Below are 25,720 nucleotides of genomic sequence, written 5' to 3'. Positions count from 1 at the left end.
AATAAGGTAAGTCAATATGTTTTTATGCACAAGAAAAAAAAATGGCGGAACTACGGAGTTATTGGGTACCAGGCGTGGCTTCTATCTATAGACCGTCATCAAGACTTTGGATATTGCAGGTGATTAGGTTACAATAGTGGTTCTAAATTTGTTGTAATCTTGACCCAGAACTACTGAGTTATTGAGTACCAGGCGTGGCTTCTATCTATAGACCGTCATCAAGGATATTGCAGGTGATTAGGTTACAATAGTGGTTCTAAATTTGTTGTAATCTTGACCCAGAACTGCGGTGTTATTGAGTACCAGGCGTGGCTTCTATCTATAGACCGTCATCAAGGATATTGCAGGTGATTAAGGTTACAATAGTGGTTCTAAATTTGTTGTAATCTTGACCCAGAACTGCGGTGTTATTGAGTACCAGGCGTGGCTTCTATCTATAGACCGTCATCAAGACTTTGGGTATTGCAGGTGGCATACGTTACAGTAGTGGTTCTAAACTTGTTAGAATATAGACCCATTTTTTATTTAATATAAGCCAGTGAGCCGCGAAAGAATATCAAAGGAATAAAATACTCCTTCGGCCCTCCACCTCACAAAACAACACAGGCTGTGTCATGATTTCATTATCATGTTCAGGCTAGTGCTTATGGAAAGATATGTACCAATGAATAAACTATGCCACGAATAGCAAAGTACATAACTATTTTTGTAAGAAGATCAAATATTTGACGAGGACAGATTTCTTCACGTCTACATGCCAGCAGGTCGGCCAGCGGCGCAGGAGAGCCGGCTAATCTGGCACGTGAGGCGATTCATGTTATCCTGTACTCACCATCACGCTAGACCGAGCATTGCTGCCATTTTCTACATTCTACAGAGGTCGCTCACACCACGCTGTCGGGGGTGAAAGTTTCCAGCGGTGCAATTAGCACTCCTCGATAAAACTTTACATCTTCGATCATATTAGATGCTAGACCATTTTCTACATTCTACACAGGTCGGTCTCACTTCGTTGTCGGGGTTGGGGGGGGGGAGGGAAAGTTTACAGCGGTGCAATTAGCAATAATCGATAAAACTGTCTAGAGGTGAACATTGCTAGAGGTGCTGCTAGCATAGCTCCATAAAACTAGATCTTCAAACATAGTGGCATGGTCATCTTCGAACAAAAAAAAGCGTCTTCTTGTCGTTTGTTTTTGTACGTCAAATGTATAGTGTGGATCAGTAAAATACACAAAGGTATATACCTGTACCCGACTCAATTCAGGTAACCATCGGCGGCGTAATTCAGGTAACCATCGGCGACTATATTCACGCACACGGCGCCGACTAAATTCAGGTATAGATGGGCTACTTATTTCAAGTACACAACGGCTACCTGATTCAGGTATCCAGCGTTCTTTTAATTCAGGTACCAACAGGCGACCTAGTCGGGTTTACATCGGCTACACAACTAACATCACCAGACAGGCCTTAGACTGGGATCCCCAAAGAAAGAGGAAAAAGGTAATTGGACTAACTAAACTTGGAAAAGACCATTTGTCAGCGAAGTATCAGCAGCTGGAATACCATACACCCAATTTGAAGAAAACGCCCAAAACCGAGAATGATGGAGAGATGGTGTTGCGTCTCTCTGTTCCACAAGGGGTCTAAGGCAAGGATGACGATGATTAATTCGGAAACGCTCATGGCAAAGTGGGGTCCCAATAGGGCTTGTAATGTAAGTCCACGGTCTCGAAATCTACTGGCTGGGAAGTACTAGAACGAGAAGTTGTGACCTACTAACAAGCCCTATAATGATATACGCCATTCAACTAGATGTCTTTCCTATTTTGTACGACTGACTTTTTAAACCTAACAAAGTTAGAGCAATAAAGACAGACAACAAGCGGGAGAGGTTATTGACTTTTGCGGTGTTTATTAAGCTTTAAAAAAAAACAACGGACACCCCCAAGTGGTTTACGCTCCTCGTTGAAAGCAACGAAACAAACGTTCCCAACTGACAGATGCTGATCATCTCTCAAACACGAGCATAACATACAACCATCGCCGCTGATGGCTTCAATGGGTCGGGTTAAAATATCTCGGGCGCTTGAGGCGGCGGGGCGACAGGTGAGAGCCTCAAGAGGGGGACGCTGGGTAAATAAGCTGACGGCACCTCCGCCGTTTTGGAGGGCGTACGGCTCGTGTAGCTGCGAGCGATACATCATCCAGAGTGCAGGGACACTTAAGGTTAATGGGCTAATGAAAACCGAAAGGGTCACGGGGATAATTGGCCACCGAAACACGTTTCATGGCAAGAACAACAACTCTAAAAAAAAAATTCTCCAAGCTGACGATTTTGCGGTTGTTGTTGATTTTTTTTTTGTTCAACATATTTTTGTTTCGATTGGCGTTGGTGATTAACTGAGGAATTTCTTGTAGCTTTTTTTTATGTGCCAGGTACGGTTTAAAGTACAAAAGTAATTTTAGCAAGAACAAATTGAGAGAAAAATTCACAATGCGGGTGAAAATGTTAAAATGGTTCATACTCTTTGTTGAAAAAAGTTTTAAGCTAATGCACACAGCATGGAAAGCTGAGATAGCCTTTTGCATGACTAACCTTACCCTAACTCAAAGATTTAAAAATCAAGTGAAAAATAAAACGGGAGAAAGATAATTAAAATTAATTTCAAAGTCAAAAGATGTTGAAAAATAATTAATGGCATTACCAAATTAAAACGAGCAAGTAGTGTCACAAAGATTACTAAAAGAGGCATGAAGCATGGTTATGTCCAGATTGGGTTTTGACTTTTATTAAAAACTTGTATTGAATACAAAAAACTGCCCAGAACTTTTTTCTCGTATAAAAAACTACAGAAAGCCCAAAAGTTGGCAGGAATAACTATATATTTTGATTACAGAGTGTGGGCAAATAGGAGGAGCAATGCTTGGAATTTGAGATTTTTACAACATTTTTAGCATGACTTAAAAAGAAAATAGAGTAAAGTAAAAACAACCTGATATAATTATTTTATCTATCTCTGTATATATCAAGATAACTAGCTAAAGCTGACAGTTTCAAAGTTTCAAAAGTCTATTAAAAAATGTAAAAAAAAAAGCTGAAATTTTTTTTTTACCAAGTGCAACTAATAAAAAGAGCATAAAAAAAGGTTTGTTTTTAAAGCAATATAAAACTTCAAGTCTAGATGGAAAAAATGTGAGAAATGTGAGTGCAAGAAATGAGCCACAACATCAAAGACATGCAAGATTTTTAAAAGTTCAACAACACTGTTTAATGTTTGAGAGTTGTTGGTGTTGTCAGATTCTCTAGTCCACTGTACAATTAGCTATTTATAGGGTGTCACCTTAGTTTTTATACTTCATTATTGTTTAAGATGACTTAAACATTTAAAAACTACATAGAATTATTTACCTTTAATTTGATCCCAATTTTAATTATAAAAATTAATTAGTAGTCTATGAAATGATTGTTTTGAAAAAAAACCACTGTTTTTAAAATGGCTCAACATTTATTGTTATAATCTAATCAGTATTGTTGTAGAATTTGCTCGATAAAACTAATCACAATATAAAGCTTTGAAATGACTGCTTAACTTTGTAATAATGAAAATGTGGATAGGTCTTTTCTGGTAGCCATCATTACCCTGGCAACAAAAAAGCGACAACCTACAATTTATGTTACGTATCCTCTGCCTGCAAGCTTATCCTATAAAAATTACATTGTCAAATATTTTGTTTTCTATGAGAATATTTTCTTCTCAATGTAATGTGGTGTATAACAGAAAGCAAAATATTTATGCAGCCTTGGAATAGCAATTTAAAATTACCATCTGACAACACCTTAAATCAAACCTTTTACGATAATAACACTAAGACACACATGCTATATCATGCATAAAATAAGCACATGACTGTCTTTTTAGTCATTGCTGGCTTATTATTTAGATGGCTTATTTTTATTTTACATTTTTATTTTCCCTGTTTTAAGCAGTTAATGTTAGAATTGTAGTTGGCCAGTAGGATGAGGAAAAAACTATGTTGAATTGAATAATGTAAGTCACTACAAAAAATGCAACAAGTCTACAGAATTCACTAGACAATGAGTGTTGAAAAATGCCCTTACCTAAGTTCACATTTGATCTGCACCCACCCAGGACTCCTCATAAAGGACCAGGGGTGGTACCACTTCTCTATCACATCCATACACGAGCACAGGGTCTCCAGCCACAGGTGTAGGACTTGTTCACTGAGGGAATACTGACATTTTAGTAGGAGAATACTGACATTTTAGTAGGAGAATACTGACATTTGAGTAGGAGAATACTGACATTTTAGTAGGAGAATACTGACATTTTAGTAGGAGAATACTGACATTTTAGTAGGAGCAACATGACGTTTTAGTAGGAGAATACTGACATTTTAGAAGGAGAATACTGACATTTTAGTAGGAGAATACTGACATTTTAGTAGGAGAACACTGACATTTTAGTAGGAGAACACTGACATTTTAGTAGGAGAACACTGACATTTTAGTAGGAGAATACTGACATTTTAGTAGAAGAATACTGACATTTTAGTAGGAGAATACTGACATTTTAGTAGGAGAATACTGACATTTTAGTAGGAGAATACTGACATTTTAGTAGAAGAATACTGACATTTTAGTAGGAGCAACCTGACATTTTAGTAGGAGCAACCTGACACTTTAGTAGGAGAATACTGACATTTTAGTAGAAGAATACTGACATTTTAGTAGGAGCAACCTGACACTTTAGTAGGAGCAACCTGACACTTTAGTAGGAGCAACCTGACAGGAGCAACCTGACACTTTAGTAGGAGCAACCTGACACTTTAGTAGGAGCAACCTGACACTTTAGTAGGAGCAACCTGACACTTTAGTAGGAGCAACCTGACACTTTAGTAGGAGCAACCTGACACTTTAGTAGGAGCAACCTGACACTTTAGTAGGAGCAACCTGACACTTTAGTAGGAGCAACCTGACATTTTAGTAGGAGCAAAACTAACATTTTACTAGCAGGAAAATCAACATTTTAGTAATATTTTTGAATAAGCAAAAAACTAAAATTTTAGTAGGAGCAAAAGTTTTTTTAAGAGCAAAAGTAACAATTTATACAGTTTAATCTCTATGTTTTATTATGAAGTCTATATTTTCAAATTGTTCATCGCATAACATAATGGTTAGGATAAATGCTGCTCCAATATATATCTTAGTAGCTGAGAAATAATATCAAAACCCCAAGTAAAGTAAATTTCCACAATAGATCTTTATCAGATTAAGCCAAAAACTTGCCATAAGAGGCACTTAGTGATTCCAAACATTTGATATTTCTCATCACAATTTGAAGAATGCATACGAATTTTGGAAGATAGTTATAATAGACAGTTAAATTTAATCATGTAATAGCAGGCTGCTTACTTGAGTCCACAGCAAATAAGTGAGCGGAATTTGACATCCATCTGTGCATGACAGGCATCATGACTTATGTTAACAGCCTGTACTGCCTGGAGTAGAAGATATAGATACTTTCATCAGTTACGGAAAGATAAACAATTTCATCAGTTATACGAGGATATAACAGTTCCATTCATCAGTTATACAAAGATATAACAGTTACTTTCATCAGTTATAGAAAGATAATTATTTTCATCAGTTCAAGAAAGAATTTAAATAGTTCAAATAGTTACACAAAGATTTAACAGGTATATCAATCTGTTATAAAAAGAAGGAAAGATTAACTTGTAATTATTACGGTACATAGGGTAAAAGAAGTAGAATGCACGCTTTTTTTTACATCAGCATATTAGGGATTATGTGGTCAGCACAATGTCCAGTTACCTTGATCTACACCACCCTGTTCTCAAAATATTATCTTAACTCAGGATTTATGTGAAAGCAATCTTAGGTTGTCTCCACACAACTACAACAACACCCACCCTGTATAAAACTTCCTCGGGTGTCAGGACTTTGCCATCTTCGTCCAACCGGTAGGTTTTGCACAGGACAAGTCTGGAATAGACACTCTGGAAATCTTTCTCCACCTCTCTAGTGGCAGCCTGAAATTATAGATAACATCTTGTAGAGTTAGCTAAACGTAATCATACTCAGTACATAGTATATTATTTGATATTACTAACATTTCTCATAAGAACAAGTGATAACAAAATCAAGCAGACATGTTCATCAGATTATCACATGTCAGATAATTACACTCAGTACAGAGTATATAATTTGAAATTACTAACATTTCTCATAAGCGACAACAAATTCAAGCAGACATGTTCATGGATTATCACTGATAAGAAAGATTTACCTCTTCTATGAAAAGCCAAGGATGGCAGTGACCACCTAAAATGGTTGACTTCTTTAGACCATGCTCAAATATAGCCTTCAGAGCAGGACATAACCTGAAAGATAAATGATGACGTTTAGGTTCATTCACAGAACAATCTATTACTTTTTTAGTCTTTATTTTAGGTTCATTGCCTTTTGTTTATTTAATTGTTACATCCCTTTGTATCCATTTATTCCAACTTCATTATTTCATCCCCTTAATACATTCATTTCCATTTTTTTCTAGTTACACTATCCCACTAACCCCTTGAGATTTACACCCCAGAAAAGAAAGCACCACTTACGTTCCTCTAACCAAATCAGTGATTGCCTCTGTGACTGAATCATCTCCTGCTGATGAGTAGTTCTTACTTCTCTCATCCAAGACCTCCACAAATTTGGCAGGAAACCATCCCCTTAACCCATTGAGTTCACCAATCCAACAATGCTCATCTTTCTGGGATATGATCTGTTTAAAAAAGGTATCTTTATCACTTGGATTGTCTAGAGTCAACACTTAACACAAATACATTACTTTCACAACAGTTACAATGAAAAGCAAAATGTATGTTTTATTTGTGGGTGCATGAATGGATTCTCTCAACTAGAAGATAAAGGAAATTTCAGATTTTGAAATATCTGTTCAGACTTAATATACTTTATTCTCTCAACTTTTACAAACAGAAATTGGAAATTTTATAATATAACGTGTACTATTAACCAAATAGTCCAAACTTTATTTGTTATTTAACTATATCTTACAGTAATTATATCATTCCTCCTAAATCCCAGTTCATCATCGTCATGACGCTCAAAGTCAAGTAAAGCTTTGGCTCTTCTGTGTCTATTTCTGGCAACATTTACATAGTTCTCCAGATCTTTAGCATGACTCTCCATGCTATAGTCAGCAGTCAGGATCTAATGAAAAACATACAAAATATTTATTTTTTACATCTTCTTTTTACTATATATGGTACAACTAAAATAAAAACATTAAATCTTTCTTGTAATACTGTAATAGATAAGACAATATCATGGGGTCTATTATGAGGTCTAATTAAAAATACCAGTCCGTCAAAAATTGTCAAGTACACACATTTGGAGGTTCACTTTGAAAAATTAATTATGAATAGTAAAATAATAGTTTAGGTTACATAAAAACTAGAAAGGGACAAAGAAAAAAAGAAAAAGCCCTTTTTTTTTGTAGACAAGACTTTTTTAAAGTTAATGTAAAGAAGAAAATATTTTTTAACAATTTCATTCCATTTAATATCCTTCCCACAGTTTTATTGACAGTAATTTTTATAACTTCTTAAATTGATAGTGTTTGATAGTGAATACAAATGTGATGCTCACCACTTTACAATTCTTGGGGTCCAGACTTTGAAAATGTCGAGCCACCTGAAGTATGGCCTCTCTCAGGTCTACTAGAAGCTCTGTCTGTCGTATATTTTTAGCTTTACCAAAATCATCTTCTTCAGTGTTACCTCCTCCCCATAAAACTGACATCAAAGATCGAGAGCGCCTTAAATGTCTTTTATTCAGTTGCTGGTAAAAAAAAAAGTTGCCATTAAATTCTTTAAGTTAGAAGCCAAAATCATGAAAAGAAATGCAGTTTAAAATGATTCTTATTTAGGTGTCATCTATAAATGACATCACACACCAGAGGGAACAGGGTTCAGACTTGTATCACAGTATTCTACATACATGGGAGTTTTTTTTTTTAATTTGCTTCATTTCTTTTAAAGGCAAAATAGGTGGACTATGTTAATTCTCATTAGAATAAAACCTAATACAAATCCAGAAATATTGAAGTCATGAAGGTTGTAAAATGTGCTGAAGTAAAAATAAAGAGGACACAGATTTTTATTAATCAATGCTTTATGAAAGTCCTTTGTAATAGGCAAGATAATTATAATGCTATTAGAAAGTCCTGTATGATAAGTAAGATAAGATTGATGAAATCTATTCTTTGGCCAAGCAAAATAATTAATGGTGAAAATGCTGGACTATCTCAGAAACAAAACCAATATTGCTTGCTTTTTTTTAAATCAGAATTTTTTTTCAGAAAGTTGGCATAGACTAGATAGGGAATTAACTGAATCCTTGCCCACTGATGAAGTTTAATACAAGCTATGTTTTACATATTTGGTTAGAAGATATTTTCCTTCACTTAAGTGCAAAGCAAGGAACTGAGTGGCTAAGAACAGTCACTGGCTAACTATAAATCACAAGCCTAGTCTCTGGACTCCAAGTCAGTGGGACTTGAGTCTGAGTATGGTGCTGACAGCATAATTTCATCAACCCTATGAACCATCCAGCATGAAAAAGTATTTTTACAATGTAACTGACAACTCACCTGCTTCGGCAAATTCCTGGACGACTCTGGGTTAACCAGGGCTCCCTGGTCAGCCATTAGGTAAGCCAAATGTTTCCTGCGATGTGTGTCTACATGAACATCAGTCAGAGACCCAGAGACTCGGAATGCTACCTGTAAATTGGTTTCAATATTCAACATACACTATTTGCAAGCAAAAGCACCTCAACACTTCATAATCATACAACTCAGATTCCTCTAGTTAAAAGACGGTTTTAGGGGTCTACTAGTTCACCAGAACAGCCGATAGAGAAAGATATTAAGGCCCGTAAATGGGGATGGATCGGACACACGTTAAGAAAAGAAAACATCGCAAAACATGCATTGGACTGGAATCCCCAGGGGAAAAGGAGGGTGGGCCGGCCAAGGAAAACATGGAAGAGGTTGAGGAGGAGGCAAAAACAGCTGGGCTCTCATGGGCACAGATTAGAGGAGCAGCCCAAAACCGAGTCCACTGGAGATGTGTGGTTGCAGCCCTTTGCTCCCCAGGGGCCACAAAGGAGTGAGGATGATGATGACTAGTTCACCAAAAAGGCATCACATTTTACAGGTTTATAATCACTTCCTCTGCATCTATCAATTGGTTTAAATATTAGTCAAAGAAAAGTTAGCAAATAAAAAAGCAATTCCAACACTTTTTGACTCTTCAGTTAAAATGCATCTATAGTACCAGAATGTACATCTGGAATGTAAATAGCTTACATCAATGAGCTCATCCACATCTTCAACATCCCCTGGAACATCTGATAGAGCATTGAATATCTGTGCAGAATTGTCGAAGCTCTCAAGTTCATGTTCCTAGATAAAGTGAAGTAAATACACAATCAGTATATCCTCATAAATACTGTTCTATTTAAATAAACAATATATTAGTTTAGAAAAAAAAAAAAAAAAAAAACATAAACAGAACTTACTTTGAGTTTTAACATCCCCATGGTAATCTGAAATATAACAACTGATCCCTCATAGTAGAACAGATCCCAGAGCCTTAGTAGAACTTTCATGTGAACAACACTTGCGAATAAGGTTAGGAACCAATGCAAGCTGATCAAGGAGAGCTCTGTAAAACAATCAGAAAAGCATAAAAATTGACATAATTTTAACATCCAATGAGAACTACTAAATAAAATGTATTTGCTATAGTGTTACAGCATTTATTGCACTTACCTATGTCATGCTCTTTTAAAACCAAATCAATGTCAGGTAAATAGCTAATGACCAGCTGACGCAGTACTCGTTGGTCAGCCTGAAATATAAAAAGATTTCTTTTTATGTTGAGTTCTGATTCAAACAGTAAGATTATGTCAGGTACAAGTTCTAAACTTTACCTAATTAACAACCACCAAGTTTGTTGAAATAATACAAAAAATAATAATGTTAGTAAAGTAAAAGTTCCCTTTTCAAACCTGACGGTCTATAGGGCAAGTGGTGAAGTAGAGTTCACTTGTTTCTGCGACCTCGGCATATGAAGAGATAGTGTGGTCAGCACTATGCCCAGCCACCTTTACTCTCCCTAACGCGAGTTAGGTACCCATCAGAGTTGGGTGGACTCAGGGAAGGTCTACTCAAAAAATAATATTACAAATTTTTTATTTGCTGGTTTTGTGAATACCGGGTCATAACCGTAGAAATATAATGTAACTTGTTATACTAGGACATCACAATTTTATATGCTTAAAAACAAACATGTATCTATGCTTGTTTAGCATTTTGAAAAATATATTTTTTTTATAGAAAATTGTAAAAAGGTGGAAATTCTGAAAATGTTTAACATGATTCAGAAATCACTTTAAATTTGAAAAAGTCACATTTGCATTACATAAAAATTACATAATATAAATAAATTGCAATAAATGTGATTGCAAGTTTAATATTAAATAGGGGTAAAAAGACAGCTTTGCAGTCAATGCAGTTTTGAAATGTTAGCAATTATTTTGGTTGTACCAGCAGATTCTGAATATCATAGTTTTGTAACTGCTTTAGATCACCACGTAAAAACATTTAAGTATTTTAAATTTTACCTGAATACCAATCAGTGTACTGGAGTAGTATGATGCTGGCAACAAATCCTCAATGATGGCACACATCATCCAGAATGTATCTTCTTCTTCCATAAAAAGTAGCAAAGATGCAGCAATCTACAAAATACAAGATGTTAAAAAAGCTTTTCAACCTTTGTTCTTTAGTTAGATAATTCTCTTGTGCATTGCTTAAACTATTATGTTTATACTTGGCTACAGGCCTTAAACTTACCACTCCAGTACCTTGACAGTACCCAATGTCTGGATATAGCCAAGCCAGGCCCCTTAAAATTCTGCGCAGTCTTGGAATGCCTGTGCTATTTATGTTACAAAAACATGCATTGCTAGGCATTGTTCTTAGTAGATCCTGCAAACAAGCAATAAATATAAATGTAAACAAAAGGAAATTTACTTGTCAATTTAAAAAAAAAAAAAATTTTCAATATAAATTATAGACAAATTTCAAAGTAAAACCATTTTTGGGTTCTGTTTGAGTAACAGTTTAAGATGAGTAGCATTTACATATGCTATTAAGTTTCATGGTAATAATTGTAATTTAAAAGCAAATCATTTCACCTTTTCAATTTGTTTTGAAGTCATCAGGTGATCACTGCTACTAGCCTTAACAACATCCTTATAGGACAGATCAGAATTATTCTTTTTTTCCAAAGCTCCAGACAGCCTTAGCCACATCTGACCCCGCAATGAATGTGGGATGCCTTGTCTGACCATACCCCGAAGTTTTTCCGACCTGGGCAAACGTGGCTCCACCTTAAAATTTAAGGACAGCATGAACATTTCTTTACATAATAGCTTTAAATACATAAACACATTCAGACATGATGAAAAATATAGATTCAATAATTTTCCCTATACTAATTTCCAAAATAGATTAAACACAAGCCCAAGAAAAAAAAACACCCAAATTATGAAATTTAATCAGGATGCATGAATAAATATCATAATTAACAAAACTGATTAAAGTTAAAATAATTCAAAACATACCTTATCCCAAGTAAGGTCACCCACTTCGTTATTATGTGTGAACTCTAAATAAGCTGTCCATTTCAGTCTGTGTTGGGCATCTTCAACAAATGGAGTACTCAAAAGTTTGCTTGAGTTTTCTTCAGGTCCATCTGGAATAAACAGAGATACAATAAAAAAGAAAATTTGTCTCAGCAGGGATAATAAAAAAAAGAAAACAATTAAAAAAAATATTTTGTGGTCTTAAACCAAGCCATACTTATCACCAGTGTTAAATGTAAAAAAAAATTGTTTAACTTCATGAGTCTGCTATTCTACATAAAAATGTACGGAAGTTTAAACTTATGTGTAAATATACCTTCTTCTTCAACTTTAAAACCAAACTCGTCATATCTGTAATCTAGCTGTCCATTTGGGTCTTCTGGCTAAAAAAAAAAAAAATATTACTTAAGAAATAAACCCCTAATAAGATGTTTGTAGTTAAGGTAGACAAAAAAAACCTTTCCGTTAGCTTTGATAAAAGAATACAAAATTCTAATCTAATATATTTAATCAAGTCACTACCTTTGAATATAGATCTTTCGCTCACTTTTAAATTTAAAGTCTATGAAAATAATAAATGTTATCTTTTAAGTTTTATGTTTACAGTAATTAAAGAAAAAAAAAATACTTACAGGGTGATTAATTTTAGCCATTATGTCTTGTGGCCACATGGAGGGTGTAAGTGCTGAGAATGGTCCGCCTGGAGTGGGTGTAAAGTCTGTGTGGCTGTTACTGGAGCTGGGGTTGACACTAATGCTGATGCCTTCCCCTGTGGCAGAGGCAATGATGTTTTCTTCCTCATCCTCTGACAATGTTTCCACTGTTAATTAAAATATAAACATCTATAATATAAGCGGGCTGAGCGTGTGTCAGTCCTTCCTTCCTTCTGTCATCGCTATAGCTTTTGGAGCCATAAAAGTAAACAACGCACCATAGTGTGCTTTTCAGTGCACCGCAGTGTCTTATTATAAGTAATAGAGTAGGGTTTGTTTATATAACGACATAGAGCTATTTTATAATTGCCACTGTGTTTACACTTTTGCATAACTTAAAGAAAATATTAAATACACGCGCATTGCTAAAACATATTAAAAGGATCAATGTCAAATATCATTTTCGTTTATATTCCTAGAAAAAGTGGATACATTTCCATAAAAGTAGGTCGAAAAAACTAATTAATTCAACTTTTTTTTGTGTGGTAATTTTTTCAAGGGAGGTAATTTGAAAATATATTTAACTCAACAATAATTTAAGTTAATCTTTTTTTTATTACTACCGCATTGATTAGTCTATGTTAAGGTTCATAATTAAAAGAGAAAAATGTTAAGATTATTTATATTATTTTCTAATTAGTCTATGATTTCTCAAAATCACTATTTTTTGTTTTTGTTTTTTGGTGTTAACAGATGGTGAAATTTTATAATTATAGTATAGAGAATGCTGGAAAGACTCTCTCTAGGCGCGGACGCCTGGGAAAAGCGTGTTTTTCGGTGGTAATTCTAATTACATTGCCAATGTGTTTTCTTAGAACCATAAAAGTAAACATCACTTGCCGTACATTCATTTGCATCGCATTGTTTTATTATAAGTTATGGAGTAGGATCTATTTATGTGACTTAAATTTTTAATGTTGGAAAGGCTCTCTTTGGGCGCGGACGCCTAAAAAAGCGTGTTGTTTGGTGGTGATTCTAATGTTGTCGTTGTGTTGTTTTTTTTTTTTTGGTTGTGTTGTGGTTGTGTTGTGGTTGTTTTTTGGTTGTGTTGTGGTTGTTTTTTGGTTGTGTTGTGGTTGATTTTTGGTTGTGTTGTGGTTGTGTTGTGGCTGTGTTGTGGTTGTGTTTTTGTTGTGGTTGTGTTGTGGTTGTGGTTGTGTTGTAGTTGTGGTTGTGGTTGTGTTGTGGTTGTGTTTTGTTTTGTTTTGTTTGTGGTTGTGGTTGTGTTGTGGTTGTGGTTGTGTTGTGGTTTTGTTGTGGTTGTGTTGTGGTTGTTTTTTGGTTGTGTTGTGGTTGTGTTGTGGTTGTGTTGTGGCTGTGTTGTGGTTGTGTTGAAGTTGTAGTTGTGTTGTGGTTGTGTTGTAGTTTTGTTGTGGTTGTGTTGTGGTTCTGTTGTGGTTCTGTTGTGTTGTGGTTGTGTTGTGGTTGTGTTGTGGTTGTGTTGTGGTTGTGTTGTGGTTGTGTTGTGGTTGTGTTGTGGTTGTGGTTGTGTTTTTTGTGTTTGTGTTGTTTTTGTTTGTTTTGTTCTGTTCCAAAGTTGGTACATTTAAAAAAGATTTACCGTGGCGGAGCACGGGATGCAGCTAGTAAATATATAATATGAAATTAAAATCATATCGAGTCAGCTTCAACAGGATAATTTGTTTTTTTTTTAAATAAAAGCATTAAAATTTAATCTGATTAGAAAGCATAATTCATACAGTTGAGTAAAAGACATAACAAAAAAAAATTAACTAAAATATACATGCTTTTTCTGTTCATCTGCATTTTTCTAAACTGCTAGTGTGCCTTTTAAGCTACCTTACTAAAAATAATAAACAATTAAGTTAGTTAACTTATTCAACATTACTGAACTGATTATTGATTTGTAACTTTTTCACAAGGTCCATTCAGCTGTGAGTAAAAAATAATCATTCTACTTTACAAATATTGATTTCAGCAAAATTGTATTGTAAGAAGACCAGCTTAGCATGACAGACCCTTACCCAGAGTCCCTAAGAAAAAAGACAATGTGTCAGGCCAAGAAAAATCTGGAGACATGGCTTGAAAAGTGACCAAAAAAAAATGGTTTACTCCTTTTTTAAAAATCCGGTATACATTTTAAAAAATCACTGGGTTTTTTAAAGCTAAAAGACGGAAAAAGACCAAAATCTAATTGTAGAGTTATAGGTCCGTTGGTTAAGCCACTAATATTAATTGTCTGCGTACACAACAGATAACAAAGGCACTAAAATTAAAGTTCCCTTTCAAACCTGACGATCTATGGGGCAAGTGAAATAGAGTTTACTTGTTTCTGTGACCTCGGCATATGAAAATTAAAGTGAGCCAATATGGATGACTAAGTTATTTATTAAATTGCTGCAAATTAAGGAAGGTGATGTATTTTTAGATATAAAATTACTATAAAAATAATTGTATTAATTAACTGTAACAAGTGAACAGTGTAATTCAGTGTATGACTATGTAATGCATTGTCCTTTGAGTATTCACTACTAAAATAGTATTGCTGACTAGTGAGAGTTAATTACTTAAATAGAATAATAATAAAGTAATTTACTAATTGAGGTCTGCTTTTGTTAGGTCTTAGATGTAGTAAATCATATTTTAGAAATAATAGGCTACTTGAAAAGAAAAATTGGAGCAAAAAAAAAACATTATGCAGCCTGTATTACATCATTCCTTGTTTATGTTTCTAGCTGACAAACTTTTGTCTACAATTAGTACAGCATGCATGAACTGTGATGTGACTTTTGATCCCCCCCCCCCCCATGCGCCAAACATTAACAACTATATACTGTTACTGTGAGTTCACACAAGTGACCGTAGTTAGTCTAGCCCTAACTGTCAGCATTTGCAAAGATTCCAACAATAGTTAAACGGCAGGGTTGGGTACAATACAGATAGATAAAACAAACTACCACTCACATATGTCAACTATAATTATTTTTTTCTATGACTGCCTGCCTGCAAACTCAGACAAACTTAATGAAAAATAGAGGGTAAAATTGATAGCCTAACATTTCTGAGGCCGGTCATTCTTTCATTAGGGCCTAAATGACAACTTAATTTAAAATATTCATAAAACTTTCACCCGGTCAGTCACACAATAAAATATCTTTTCCCTCCCCCTTACCTCTTCTCTCCCAATGACGAATTAACTATTAACTCAGCTAATGAGTCTATTCTGAAATCTAGCAAAAATGTCACAACACACATTACTCAGAGTAGACCTGCGCCACGCATGTGGGGAACATTTTTGCCTTTTTGTTAGTCGAAAAATATGGACTTCATAGACAAGATTTGTTTCTAAAACTAGATTCCAGACTTTTTAAAACTAGATCTAGAATCTAGATCTTAGATCTTTAGCAGACTCTTTAAACTTTAAAGTCTGAAATTCACTTTTCTAAATTTTAGACTTTTTCCAGACCCTGTACACTACACTAAGTCACTTGACTACACAGAACTGCACAACAATATTGACTAGATCTACTACTCTTCACTGCTGTAACACTCACTCACTACAGTTCACAGTACCGTCAGTACCTGAGTAACTGTTGTGTCAGTGAGTGTGGTTGGCATCACACACTGACGACTGCCTGACTTGGGTCTAATTAATAGAATCTGTGGTAGTGGATTGCCTATACCTAACAGTGCTAAAATCTAGTCAAGTGGTTACTGTAGTAAGTAGCAGATCTGGAAAAATGTAGATTCTAGAGTCTAGATCTAGATCTAGATCTGGACTACAGATCAGACAGTAAAACAAAAAACAATTGAATTGATTCGAAATGGAGTCTCCTCAGTCGACTATTTTAAAATTATTTTAATCATTTATTTTAGATGTGTAGGCGGCCTATAAATTAATCACATACCTTCTCTTGCCTTACTACTATAACCTTCGCTGGAATGGTCACCAAACATTGCTTTAGCGATTTCCATCGTAAATAAAATGTGGAATTACAACTGTTGCTATTAAAAAACTTCAAAACATTCTAAATCTACCATTTCCCAACATTGTTGCTAAATTATTATTTCCCGTTTACGCAGCAGACAATATTTCTGAAATAATAAGCCAAACCAAGATTTTTAAAAATGTGTAACTAATTCAAGATAACCAACAACGGTTTCATACATATTTTTGTATAAATTACTTGATAAAATACTAAAATTAATATTTTGAAACATAAATATGTTTTTTATAACTAAAACGCTGAATTTATACATTTTTGCAAAATAAATAATTGTTGGGAATTTTAAAATGGCAACGTGTCACATTTTTATAATATTAAAATTTCTACGCTTACGGATTACAAAATCTGATTGAGTTTTTAGATTCTAATTCTTAATTATAATTAAATTTGCAATGAATAGGTCTATTAGTTAGGGTCCTTGTATGGGCCTAGTTTGATAAATTATATGCATGTAGCCTATAGAATAAAAAACAAAAATGAATAACCGATATAGATCTAGATCTATTGTGCAAAATTGTACTGTATTAAAACAAAATTTTAATCGCATTGCAAAACTAGACTAAATCTAGAATCTAAATGTATTCAAAGATATTTAGATCTAATATAGATTTAGATTTGATTTACAAGGAAACAGAATTCTTGCAAGATAACAAAAATTAAATCCTTGAGGTCTATTTATATCTAGAATAATATTTGCGCCTAATTCTAACGGGGTGTATTTCATTAAAAGCAAGTAGGCAGATTAGCAAAAGCTTTTTGCCAAGAGGGCATAGAAGCATATTTCAAGACGTGCTTTTCTTTTTCATTCCTGCCATGACATGACGGACGCATAGCCTACTTTTTTCAATAATATTTAGAGTCTAGATCTAGTTTTAAATTTATAATGATAATCAACTCATCTAGGCCTACAGAAGAAACTTCTGCAAAAAGCAGAAGGGCACGTAACCTACACGTTTCAATATTATTAAGCCTTAAAATTTTAAAGTTATAATTTGCAAAAGCAGAGCACGCAGTTAGGATACTTCTAGATATCTTTGATTGTGAAAGTACGTTTTCTACTTTAATTTCTTTCCAACGTTGCTTAGAGTCCCATAAGCACAAAGTGCGACCAAATGCGCATTAGAAAGCTCTTTTAGCAAAACTCCGAAGAGTTTGAAAACTGACAAAGTATTTTACATGTTGGCCGGTCTATGCTCACACTGGCTGAGATGGCCTGGCCAATCTTCGATGTACGCTACGGTGCGATAGCGTTTTATTGATCTGGCTGAGATTTTATTGTGAGTAATATATAGTTCGCGCCGTGTTAATATAGCATTCTATTTGGAATGCAACAAGGACAAAAAGCTACCCACAGGTAATCAGACGATAAGGCTACTACATGGGAAAAAAAATACACACTGTATTTACAAAAATAGGAAATTTCTACTTACATTGCAGCACAGACAAAAAATCGTGGACAAATTAAAATAACAAGAAACAATAAAATCTAAAACTCAACCCCCGAACCACCATAGATATAATATATATAACATTTTTAAAGACCTATCACCCCCATAATAAATACTAACCCACCCCACCCACACAGAAGTACAAAATCCCGATAAAAAGTGTGTTTGACATTACCCCTCTGTCAATAGCCCCAATATTGTGGTGATTGTGTGCGTGCGTGTGTGTATATGAGTGTGTGTGTGAGTTTGTGTATGAGTGTGTATTGTAAATTGTAAGCTCTTATGGCATTTGCCAAGAGAGCCAGCAAATACACACATTGGCTGTGATTCGAACTTTGGCCGTAACACACACACACACACACACCCAGCCTCTCAAAACCTCACAGGGTGACACCAGCCAATAGGGTGACACCAAACAGTAAAATAAGTAACGTTACTTTTTTTTAAAATTCTGCTTTTTAAAAATGTGATGTAGTAAATGAATAAAATTATATAGATTAATATGCAAAAGAAACATCATTAATATATGCCTAAACTTTTATTACACACCACCAGTAGCGTAGGCAAAGGGATAGGGGGGTTATAATCCCATGGACTCACACCCCTATATATATATATATATATATATATATATATATATATATATATATATATATATATATATATGACTTTATACATATGGAAAAATATTTGTACCCCTCCCATGACCAATTCCCCGCTACGCCACAGCACACCACACACTCATACATACACAGACTCCCCCCCCCCCCGAATAGATGCCTAGAAGAAACTCTGCATCCCTTGCCCCTCGTCACGCGTCATCTCAAAATTACGACCCCCCCCCCCCCCAACCCTTTACTCCTACTGGAGTGCGACGTCTCTTATGAAAGACACCTACATAAGAAAAGTCATTTCGTGGAAATTTCGGAAATTTGGGTTCAGTCTATTCTCAATACGTTGTACTTGTAAAGTTGGGAATTTGAAAAAAATTTTTTTTTTTTTTTTTTAAATATCGGTTTGATACTCCAACAGTGACTATATGATCTGGACTTAGGATTGTGTCAACATACTATAAATATAAACAAAACTTCCACACACAGCCATATTTATCAACATAAATACATATACGCAAAACATAGCACACAACACGTTATGAAATACAACACGTTACCAGATTGCATAAGTCAATAGGCTTCCCACATAGAGTGGAGCATATGCACTTTCCTTCAAAAACGTATATGTATGTAATTATATAGGAAAGCGTGTTGTTCGGTGGTGATTCTAATGTTGTGGTTGTGTTGTGGTTGTGTTGTGGTTGTGTTGTGGTTGTGTTGTGGTTGTGTTGTGGTTGTGTTGTGTTGTGGTTGTGTTGTGGTTGTGTTGTGGTTGTGTTGTGGTTGTGTTGTGGTTGTGGTTGTGTTGTGGTTGTGATGTGGTTGTGTTATGGTTGTGTTGTGGTTGTGTTGTGTTGTGGCTGTGGCTGTGTTGTGACTGTGGTTGTGTTGTGTTTTGTTTGTGTTGTGTTTTTGTTTGTTTTTATGCTGGAAAGGCTCTATTTGGGCGCGGGCTCCTAGGAAAGCGTGTTGTTCGGTGGTGCTTTTAATGTTGTGGTTCTGTTGTGGTCGTGTTGTGGTTGTGTTGTGGTTAAGTTGTGGTTGTGTTGTGGTTGTGTTATGGTTGTGTTTTTGTTGTGTTTTTCTTTGTTTTGTTATGTTCCCAAGTTGGTACATTTTAAAAAGATTTACCGTGGCGGAGCACGGGTATGCAGCTAGTATATATATATATATATATATATATATATATATATATATATATATATATATATATATATATATATATATATATATATATATATATATATATATATATATATATATATATATAGGCCTATATAACGGAAAAATCCAAGCATCCCAGATTTTACAGTAAGGTAAAAAAAAAATCAATAGTATTATCTCTGCTGGGCTGAAATCAATATCGAAATATTTTCCGATTTACAGCCGTGTGTAACTTACAGTTTAAAACGTTGTTGTTGAACTTGTGCGGGTAGTAGTAGTAGAAGTCCCTGTAGGCCTCTTGCGGTGGATACGAGTGGCGCCGGGTGCGAAGTTTCACCAGGTACTTGTGGTCCTCCTTGGTGTGACGGGTGCAGTTGCTCAAAGACTCGCAGAGCGAACGCATCTGTAAACGTGTGGGAGATAAATTTTACCGAAAAAAAATTGGTTTTGTTCGTTATCCAGAGCGTGTATTCCTAGTAGCAAAAAAATGATTTTGTAATGCGTCAATCTGAATTCATTACAGCTGCACACTGCGTTATGGATGTCTCGTAATATGATTTCAGGGATTCCAAAAATGTAGATCAATATTTGTGTTTGAATATATATATATATATATATATATATATATATATATATATATATATATATATATATATATATATATATATATATATATATATATATATATATATATATATACCTTTAATACAAAGACATCCAAGTTTCGTATAGAAATGAACACAAGCAATGTTACTCAGCTTACAAGGTAGTATTCATAGATAATAAAAAGTTCGTAAGTGTATGTGATAAATAATTTCCCTTTGACATAGATATGTCTACCTATCGCGGGGGCACATATATTTTTTATTATTCTTGCCACAGCTGACGCATGGGTAGGGGGAGGGGGTGGGGAAATCAATCAATTTGAGTTAAGCAAAGGAAAAATATGCCTAGGTGTTTAGGTACACACTTGTGTGCTCCTTTGTTCAAAGGTATAGTTTATATCATGGGATGACGTCATGCGGTGTGATTTTCTGACAACGGGTGTTGTATAAAGATGGGTCCTATGATCGCTGAATAGAATGGAATATTTTGCCAGATAAAAGCAATGTGCGTCAGAATAAAATGGATACAAAGAAAGGTTTTATGATGGAGGATGGTAAACATGACGTCAACTTTGCACGAACAGTGTTTCTTCCAGACTTGTTTCTGGGGGGGGGGGGGGCTAAATTATCCGGGGGTGGGGGCGGACACTGATAAAAGTATATATCTTATATATAAATGAATTTCGTTCGGGGTGGAGGGGGGTGGGTAGCCCTGGAGATGCCTGGAAGAAACTCTATGCACGAAGCTTGCGAAGGGAACAAATATGTAAAGGGAGGTAAGGACAGTCAATTGGTTAAGGATTCTGATTTTTAATACTTCTCTGTATCCATGCTTTTGGGGGTCATCCATAAGTGAGTTCATCTTTTATTTTGACGATTTTACCGCCCCTCCACACACCGTCACACATCGTCGCAAAAGCCAGACCTCTCTTAAAATGACGTCACACCTCAGCCAACAGTTTACCACCCCCCCCCCCTCAAGATTGCAGTTTAATTTGTTTTAAAATATCGATTTTCTTTCTAAAATATTGACTTAGCTCGGTCAACATATTATTGTATGTTAATCAAATTCTATTATAATCTACAAAGTATAAAAAAAACTACAAAACACAAAACAAAAAACTATTTTCTAAAACACAAGGTAATGGTAAGATTTAGTTTTTAAGATTACTTTTTAAAAATATAAAAGTGTGACGTCACACTTTCTAAACCACCCCCTCTCATCACACACCGTCACCAAATTACGGTCATGATGGTAAACAAACTGCCTATAGGCAACCTAATCTTATAAATGTACAACTAGATTAGTACAGCTTTAATTACAGTTTTGTACAAATGAACGCCAATGATTCTTTCAGACTTTTTTTTTAATCCGGGGGGGGGGGGGAAGGAGACGACGTCACTAATAAAGTATATATTTTCTTCATAAATTATATTTCTTTCGGGGGGAGGGGGGGGGGGTACATGAGCATCGGCAAGGGATGGGAAGAGATGTCTGAATGAAACACCGATGAACGCGGATCACCAGCATAGCGACATATTGAAACTGCACACACAACTAATAATCGTTGCCATAGTAATAAACTACAAGCCATGCATGCAGAAGAAAAAAACGTAAATGTGGTACAAAAAAAAAATTAAAATGTGAAGTGCTCATCGAACGTGAATGTAAATCTGGTGGATCATACGGAAAATGAAGTGGGGAGGGTCATAAGGAAAATGAAGTGGGGTGGGTCATACGGAAAATGAAGTGGGGTGGGTCATACGGAAAATGAAGTTGGGTGGGTCATACGGAAAATGAAGTGGGGTGGGTCATACGGAAAATGAAGTGGGGTGGGTCATACGGAAAATGAAGTTGGGTGGGTCATACGGAAAATGAAGTGGGGTGGGTCATACGGAAAATGAAGTGGGGTGGGTCATACGGAAAATGAAGTTGGGTGGGTCATACGGAAAATGAAGTGGGGTGGGTCATACGGAAAATGAAGTGGGGTGGGTCATACGGAAAATGAAGTGGGGTGGGTCATACGGAAAATGAAGTGGGGTGGGTCATACGGAAAATGACGTGGAGTGGATTATACGCAAAATGAAGTGGGGTGGGTCATACGGAAAATGAAGTGGGGTGGGTCATACGGAAAATGAAGTGGGGTGAATCATACGGAAAATGAAGTGGGGTGGGTCATACGGAAAATGAAGTGGGGTGGGTCATACGGAAAATGAAGTGGGGTGAATCATACGGAAAATGAAGTGGGGTGGGTCATACGGAAAATGAAGTGGGGTGGGTCATACGGAAAATGAAGTGGGGTGGGTCATACGGAAAATGAAGTGGGGTGGGTCATACGGAAAATGAAGTGGGGTGGGTCATACGGAAAATGAAGTGGAGTGGATCATACGGAAAATGGAGTGGGGTGGGTCATACGGAAAATGAAGTGGAGTGGATTATACGGAAAATGAAGTGGAGTGTATCTATTTTTTTAGCCCCATAATAGCAAGCCTTGTCTTCTTCTTCTTCTTCGTTCTTAATTATTAGTGTTGAAGGGGATCGAGATTTATCTGCCAGAGGGTTTGAACTCGAGACTTTGTTCGAATTTATCAACCATGAGATTTTTGCCGACTCGACCACCTCTCCAACACAATTAAGCGTTACGTATCAACTGGTTATGCGCCATTGAGGCCACCGACTCCGATTTCAGCCTGCTTTTCTTTTTGGATTTGCTTCCATAGCCTTTGTCCAACCAAGAACAAACTACAAGGCAGCAGTTGTTTAATTTTGGAGATGTCTCTCCTAGAAGAGTGGCTGTCCCCAGCTAACGAGCCTCATCTGCCCGAGGGTTCGAACTCGAGACTTTTCGGTTTAGCAACCATGAGCTTTACCGACTTGACCATGCCGACCCGCAAACCTTGTGATTTAGCACTTTGCCAAGCTGGCTTTACACATCTCCCCCCCCCTCCTCCCCCAACTCATCAAGACAGGGACTCATTAGGGCTGGGTTAACTCTAGAAAGGGAGACCGACCTGAGCACATCTTCTGTAAGCTCAAGCAGAGTTTCTTCCAGGCATCTTTTCGGGGGATTCTCCGCCCCCCCCCCCCCACCCCCGAAGAAAGTCTACCGCCACCCCACCCCTACATGAAATAGAATTTATATAGAAAATATATACTTTTAAAAGTGTCCGCCTCCCTCCCCCCCCCCCCCCCCCCCCCCGAAAATTACAAGAGCCCCCCCCCCCTCCCCCCGGAGAAAAAAAGTCTGGAAGAAACACTGCATACATAAATTTACATATATAAATAAACATATTCGTATATACATACATGCATGCATGTATACAGACAGACAAAAAGACAGAAAGACAATCAGACAGACACACAGACAGACAGACAGAGTGGCAGGCAGGCCGACACACAGATAGACAGGCGGACAATATTGCAAAACTAAGTTTTTCTGACTCAAAGATGAGTTATGTTCAAATCTCGACTTGGATTTTTATTTGCAATACTACACCACTCTCACTATATTCCGTATTCGAGAAAGAAAAAATGAAATGCTTCAGTTCAGCACTCTGATGAAATCAATTCCTGGGTAGTACGGAGGTATGCGGCGAATATATTTCAAAACCTGTTACACAACTGAATCAATAAAGTGTAGTATGTATTGAGTTCACTTTGATGATACAATCTAAGCATACGTGTATGAGGTTGATATTTTCAAGTCTGCTGATTTTATCGAAGGTAGAGTGAAATACAACACGGCTTTAAAGCAAAGAAAATGTCAAGGAGATTCGGAAGGTATAAATACTGGGTAAACTTTGAAGATCGATTACTTAATTCTAAATTGAATAGTAAATGTTGAGTCTCTACGGCAGGTCATACTAAAATCATGATTGCGCCATTTTGAACTATTTTTATGCTTTTCGTCGCCTCACTTCAATCGCAAAGAAAGGTGGTGGTTTAGGGGGTGGGGAGGGGGGGAGGGGGAGGAGGAAGTCGGGGCAGGGGTACTTGGACTGGGGGTCTAACTGGAGAAATCCAGGTGGGCTCCCAGGTAAAAAATTCCAGAGGTTTCCCACGAACGGTGCTGTATTATACATATTAGTGCTTTATTTATTAAAAAAAAAAAAACTTGCGTGAATTTCCATCAAGCTGAGGATGGTCGTCCTATGATGAGGAAAGAATGCACAGTGACAATTTTAATCTGGGGGTGGTGGACCCTATTGAATTGTCCCGGGACTCTTGGACACAACTCGTCCACACCTGTCGGTAAATAATGGAAAAAAAATGTTTGTTTGGTAACTGAAGAGGGAAACAAAGCAAAAGACCACCTACGCATTATGTGTTGCATAAGACTGGATTTGATGCTGTTTCGGTATAGCGGGGGTGTTTTTTAGATTTACTTAGTTGTTTGCTGCTTGCTAGTCCAAATAAACAACTCCCATTCTCTCCCCTCCTGGACTTGGTGAGCTAGTCTAAAAGATGATTCCTGAAAATGGCGCTGAGATGGCACTGGGAAGTGATTGAGGGGTCATCCATAATTGACGTCACGCTTTTTTGACGATTTTTACCTCCTCCCCTCCCTTCCGTCACACGTCGTCACAAAAAGCCAGACCCCCCCCCCTAAATGACGTCACGCTTTTTTGACGATTTTTACCTCCCCCCCTCCCCTCTGTCACACGTCGTCACAAAAAGCCAGACCCCCCCCCCCCCTAAAATGACGTCACGCTTTTTTGACGATTTTTACCTCCCCCCCCTCCCCTCCGTCACACGTCGTCACAAAAAGCCAGACCCCCCCCCCCTAAAATGACGTCACACCTCAACCTACAACCCCCCTCAAAATTGCAGTTGAATTTTTTCAAAACATCGATATTTTTCTAAAATCTTGTCTATACTTATAAACTATTACAATTTATTTAAACAGTTATCTAAAACGCGAAATAACGTCTAAAATTCGTTTTCTAACATTGCTTTTTTATAATGCAAAAATGTGACGTCGCACCATCTGAACCCCCTCCCCGCTCCCCATCATCACACATCGTTACAAAATTACGGACCCCCCTCCCCCCTACGAGTGTGACGTCATTTATGGATGACCCCTGAAGTGAAAGATAAGAAAGACGATTAGGAATTTGGGGGAGGGGGAGTGTTGGCCAAAGACAAAACCTGACATGAACAGTTGACTTGCCCAGAACAGGGAGCAGTTTCTTGCATACGGAATAAATTAATTTCAGACTAAATTAACAATAGGGTTTTATTCCGACTTTTCCCTAGTAGGTGGGGTAGGGACGACGACTTTAAACTTACGGGATGCACAAATAACGGTTCAAATAGGCTTATATTTTCTATTTAAATTTAATATATTCCTGAAAGAAATACTGCTTTAAATGTTTTGGTGAAACATGACAATATTTTATTTATACGGTCAATACTGTTGAATTACTGCCCA

At 36.4% G+C, this 25,720-nt stretch overlaps 1 protein-coding gene across 3 annotated transcripts in view; it reads right to left on the bottom strand.

Moving 5' to 3' along the window:
- LOC131948315 (small G protein signaling modulator 3) overlaps positions 1-16,516 on the bottom strand; it is a 32,225-nt gene extending 15,709 nt beyond the window's left edge. For all 3 annotated transcript variants that reach the window (XM_059309890.1, XM_059309889.1, XM_059309891.1), the window contains exons 1-18: positions 16,359-16,516; positions 12,409-12,596; positions 12,093-12,159; positions 11,756-11,886; positions 11,327-11,521; positions 10,983-11,117; positions 10,751-10,867; positions 9,897-9,975; positions 9,644-9,789; positions 9,432-9,527; positions 8,712-8,843; positions 7,709-7,900; positions 7,115-7,270; positions 6,658-6,821; positions 6,333-6,426; positions 5,956-6,075; positions 5,438-5,523; positions 4,124-4,246 (exon numbers count right to left, since the gene is read on the bottom strand). In XM_059309890.1, coding sequence (XP_059165873.1) covers positions 4,124-4,246; positions 5,438-5,523; positions 5,956-6,075; positions 6,333-6,426; positions 6,658-6,821; positions 7,115-7,270; positions 7,709-7,900; positions 8,712-8,843; positions 9,432-9,527; positions 9,644-9,789; positions 9,897-9,975; positions 10,751-10,867; positions 10,983-11,117; positions 11,327-11,521; positions 11,756-11,886; positions 12,093-12,159; positions 12,409-12,596; positions 16,359-16,425 — 2,288 coding nt within the window. In that variant the 5' untranslated portion in view covers positions 16,426-16,516. The remainder of the gene's footprint in view (positions 1-4,123; positions 4,247-5,437; positions 5,524-5,955; positions 6,076-6,332; positions 6,427-6,657; positions 6,822-7,114; positions 7,271-7,708; positions 7,901-8,711; positions 8,844-9,431; positions 9,528-9,643; positions 9,790-9,896; positions 9,976-10,750; positions 10,868-10,982; positions 11,118-11,326; positions 11,522-11,755; positions 11,887-12,092; positions 12,160-12,408; positions 12,597-16,358) is intronic.
- Between the last annotated feature and the right edge of the window lie 9,204 nt (positions 16,517-25,720).

This window comes from Physella acuta, unplaced genomic scaffold (genome assembly GCF_028476545.2).
Source record: "Physella acuta isolate Inbredline_101_S28 unplaced genomic scaffold, ASM2847654v3 ptg000638l, whole genome shotgun sequence".
In the NCBI taxonomy this organism is placed as follows: Eukaryota; Metazoa; Mollusca; class Gastropoda; family Physidae; genus Physella; species Physella acuta.
Note: the sequence above shows the minus strand (reverse complement) of the source record. Positions and strands in the feature narration are given on the sequence as shown.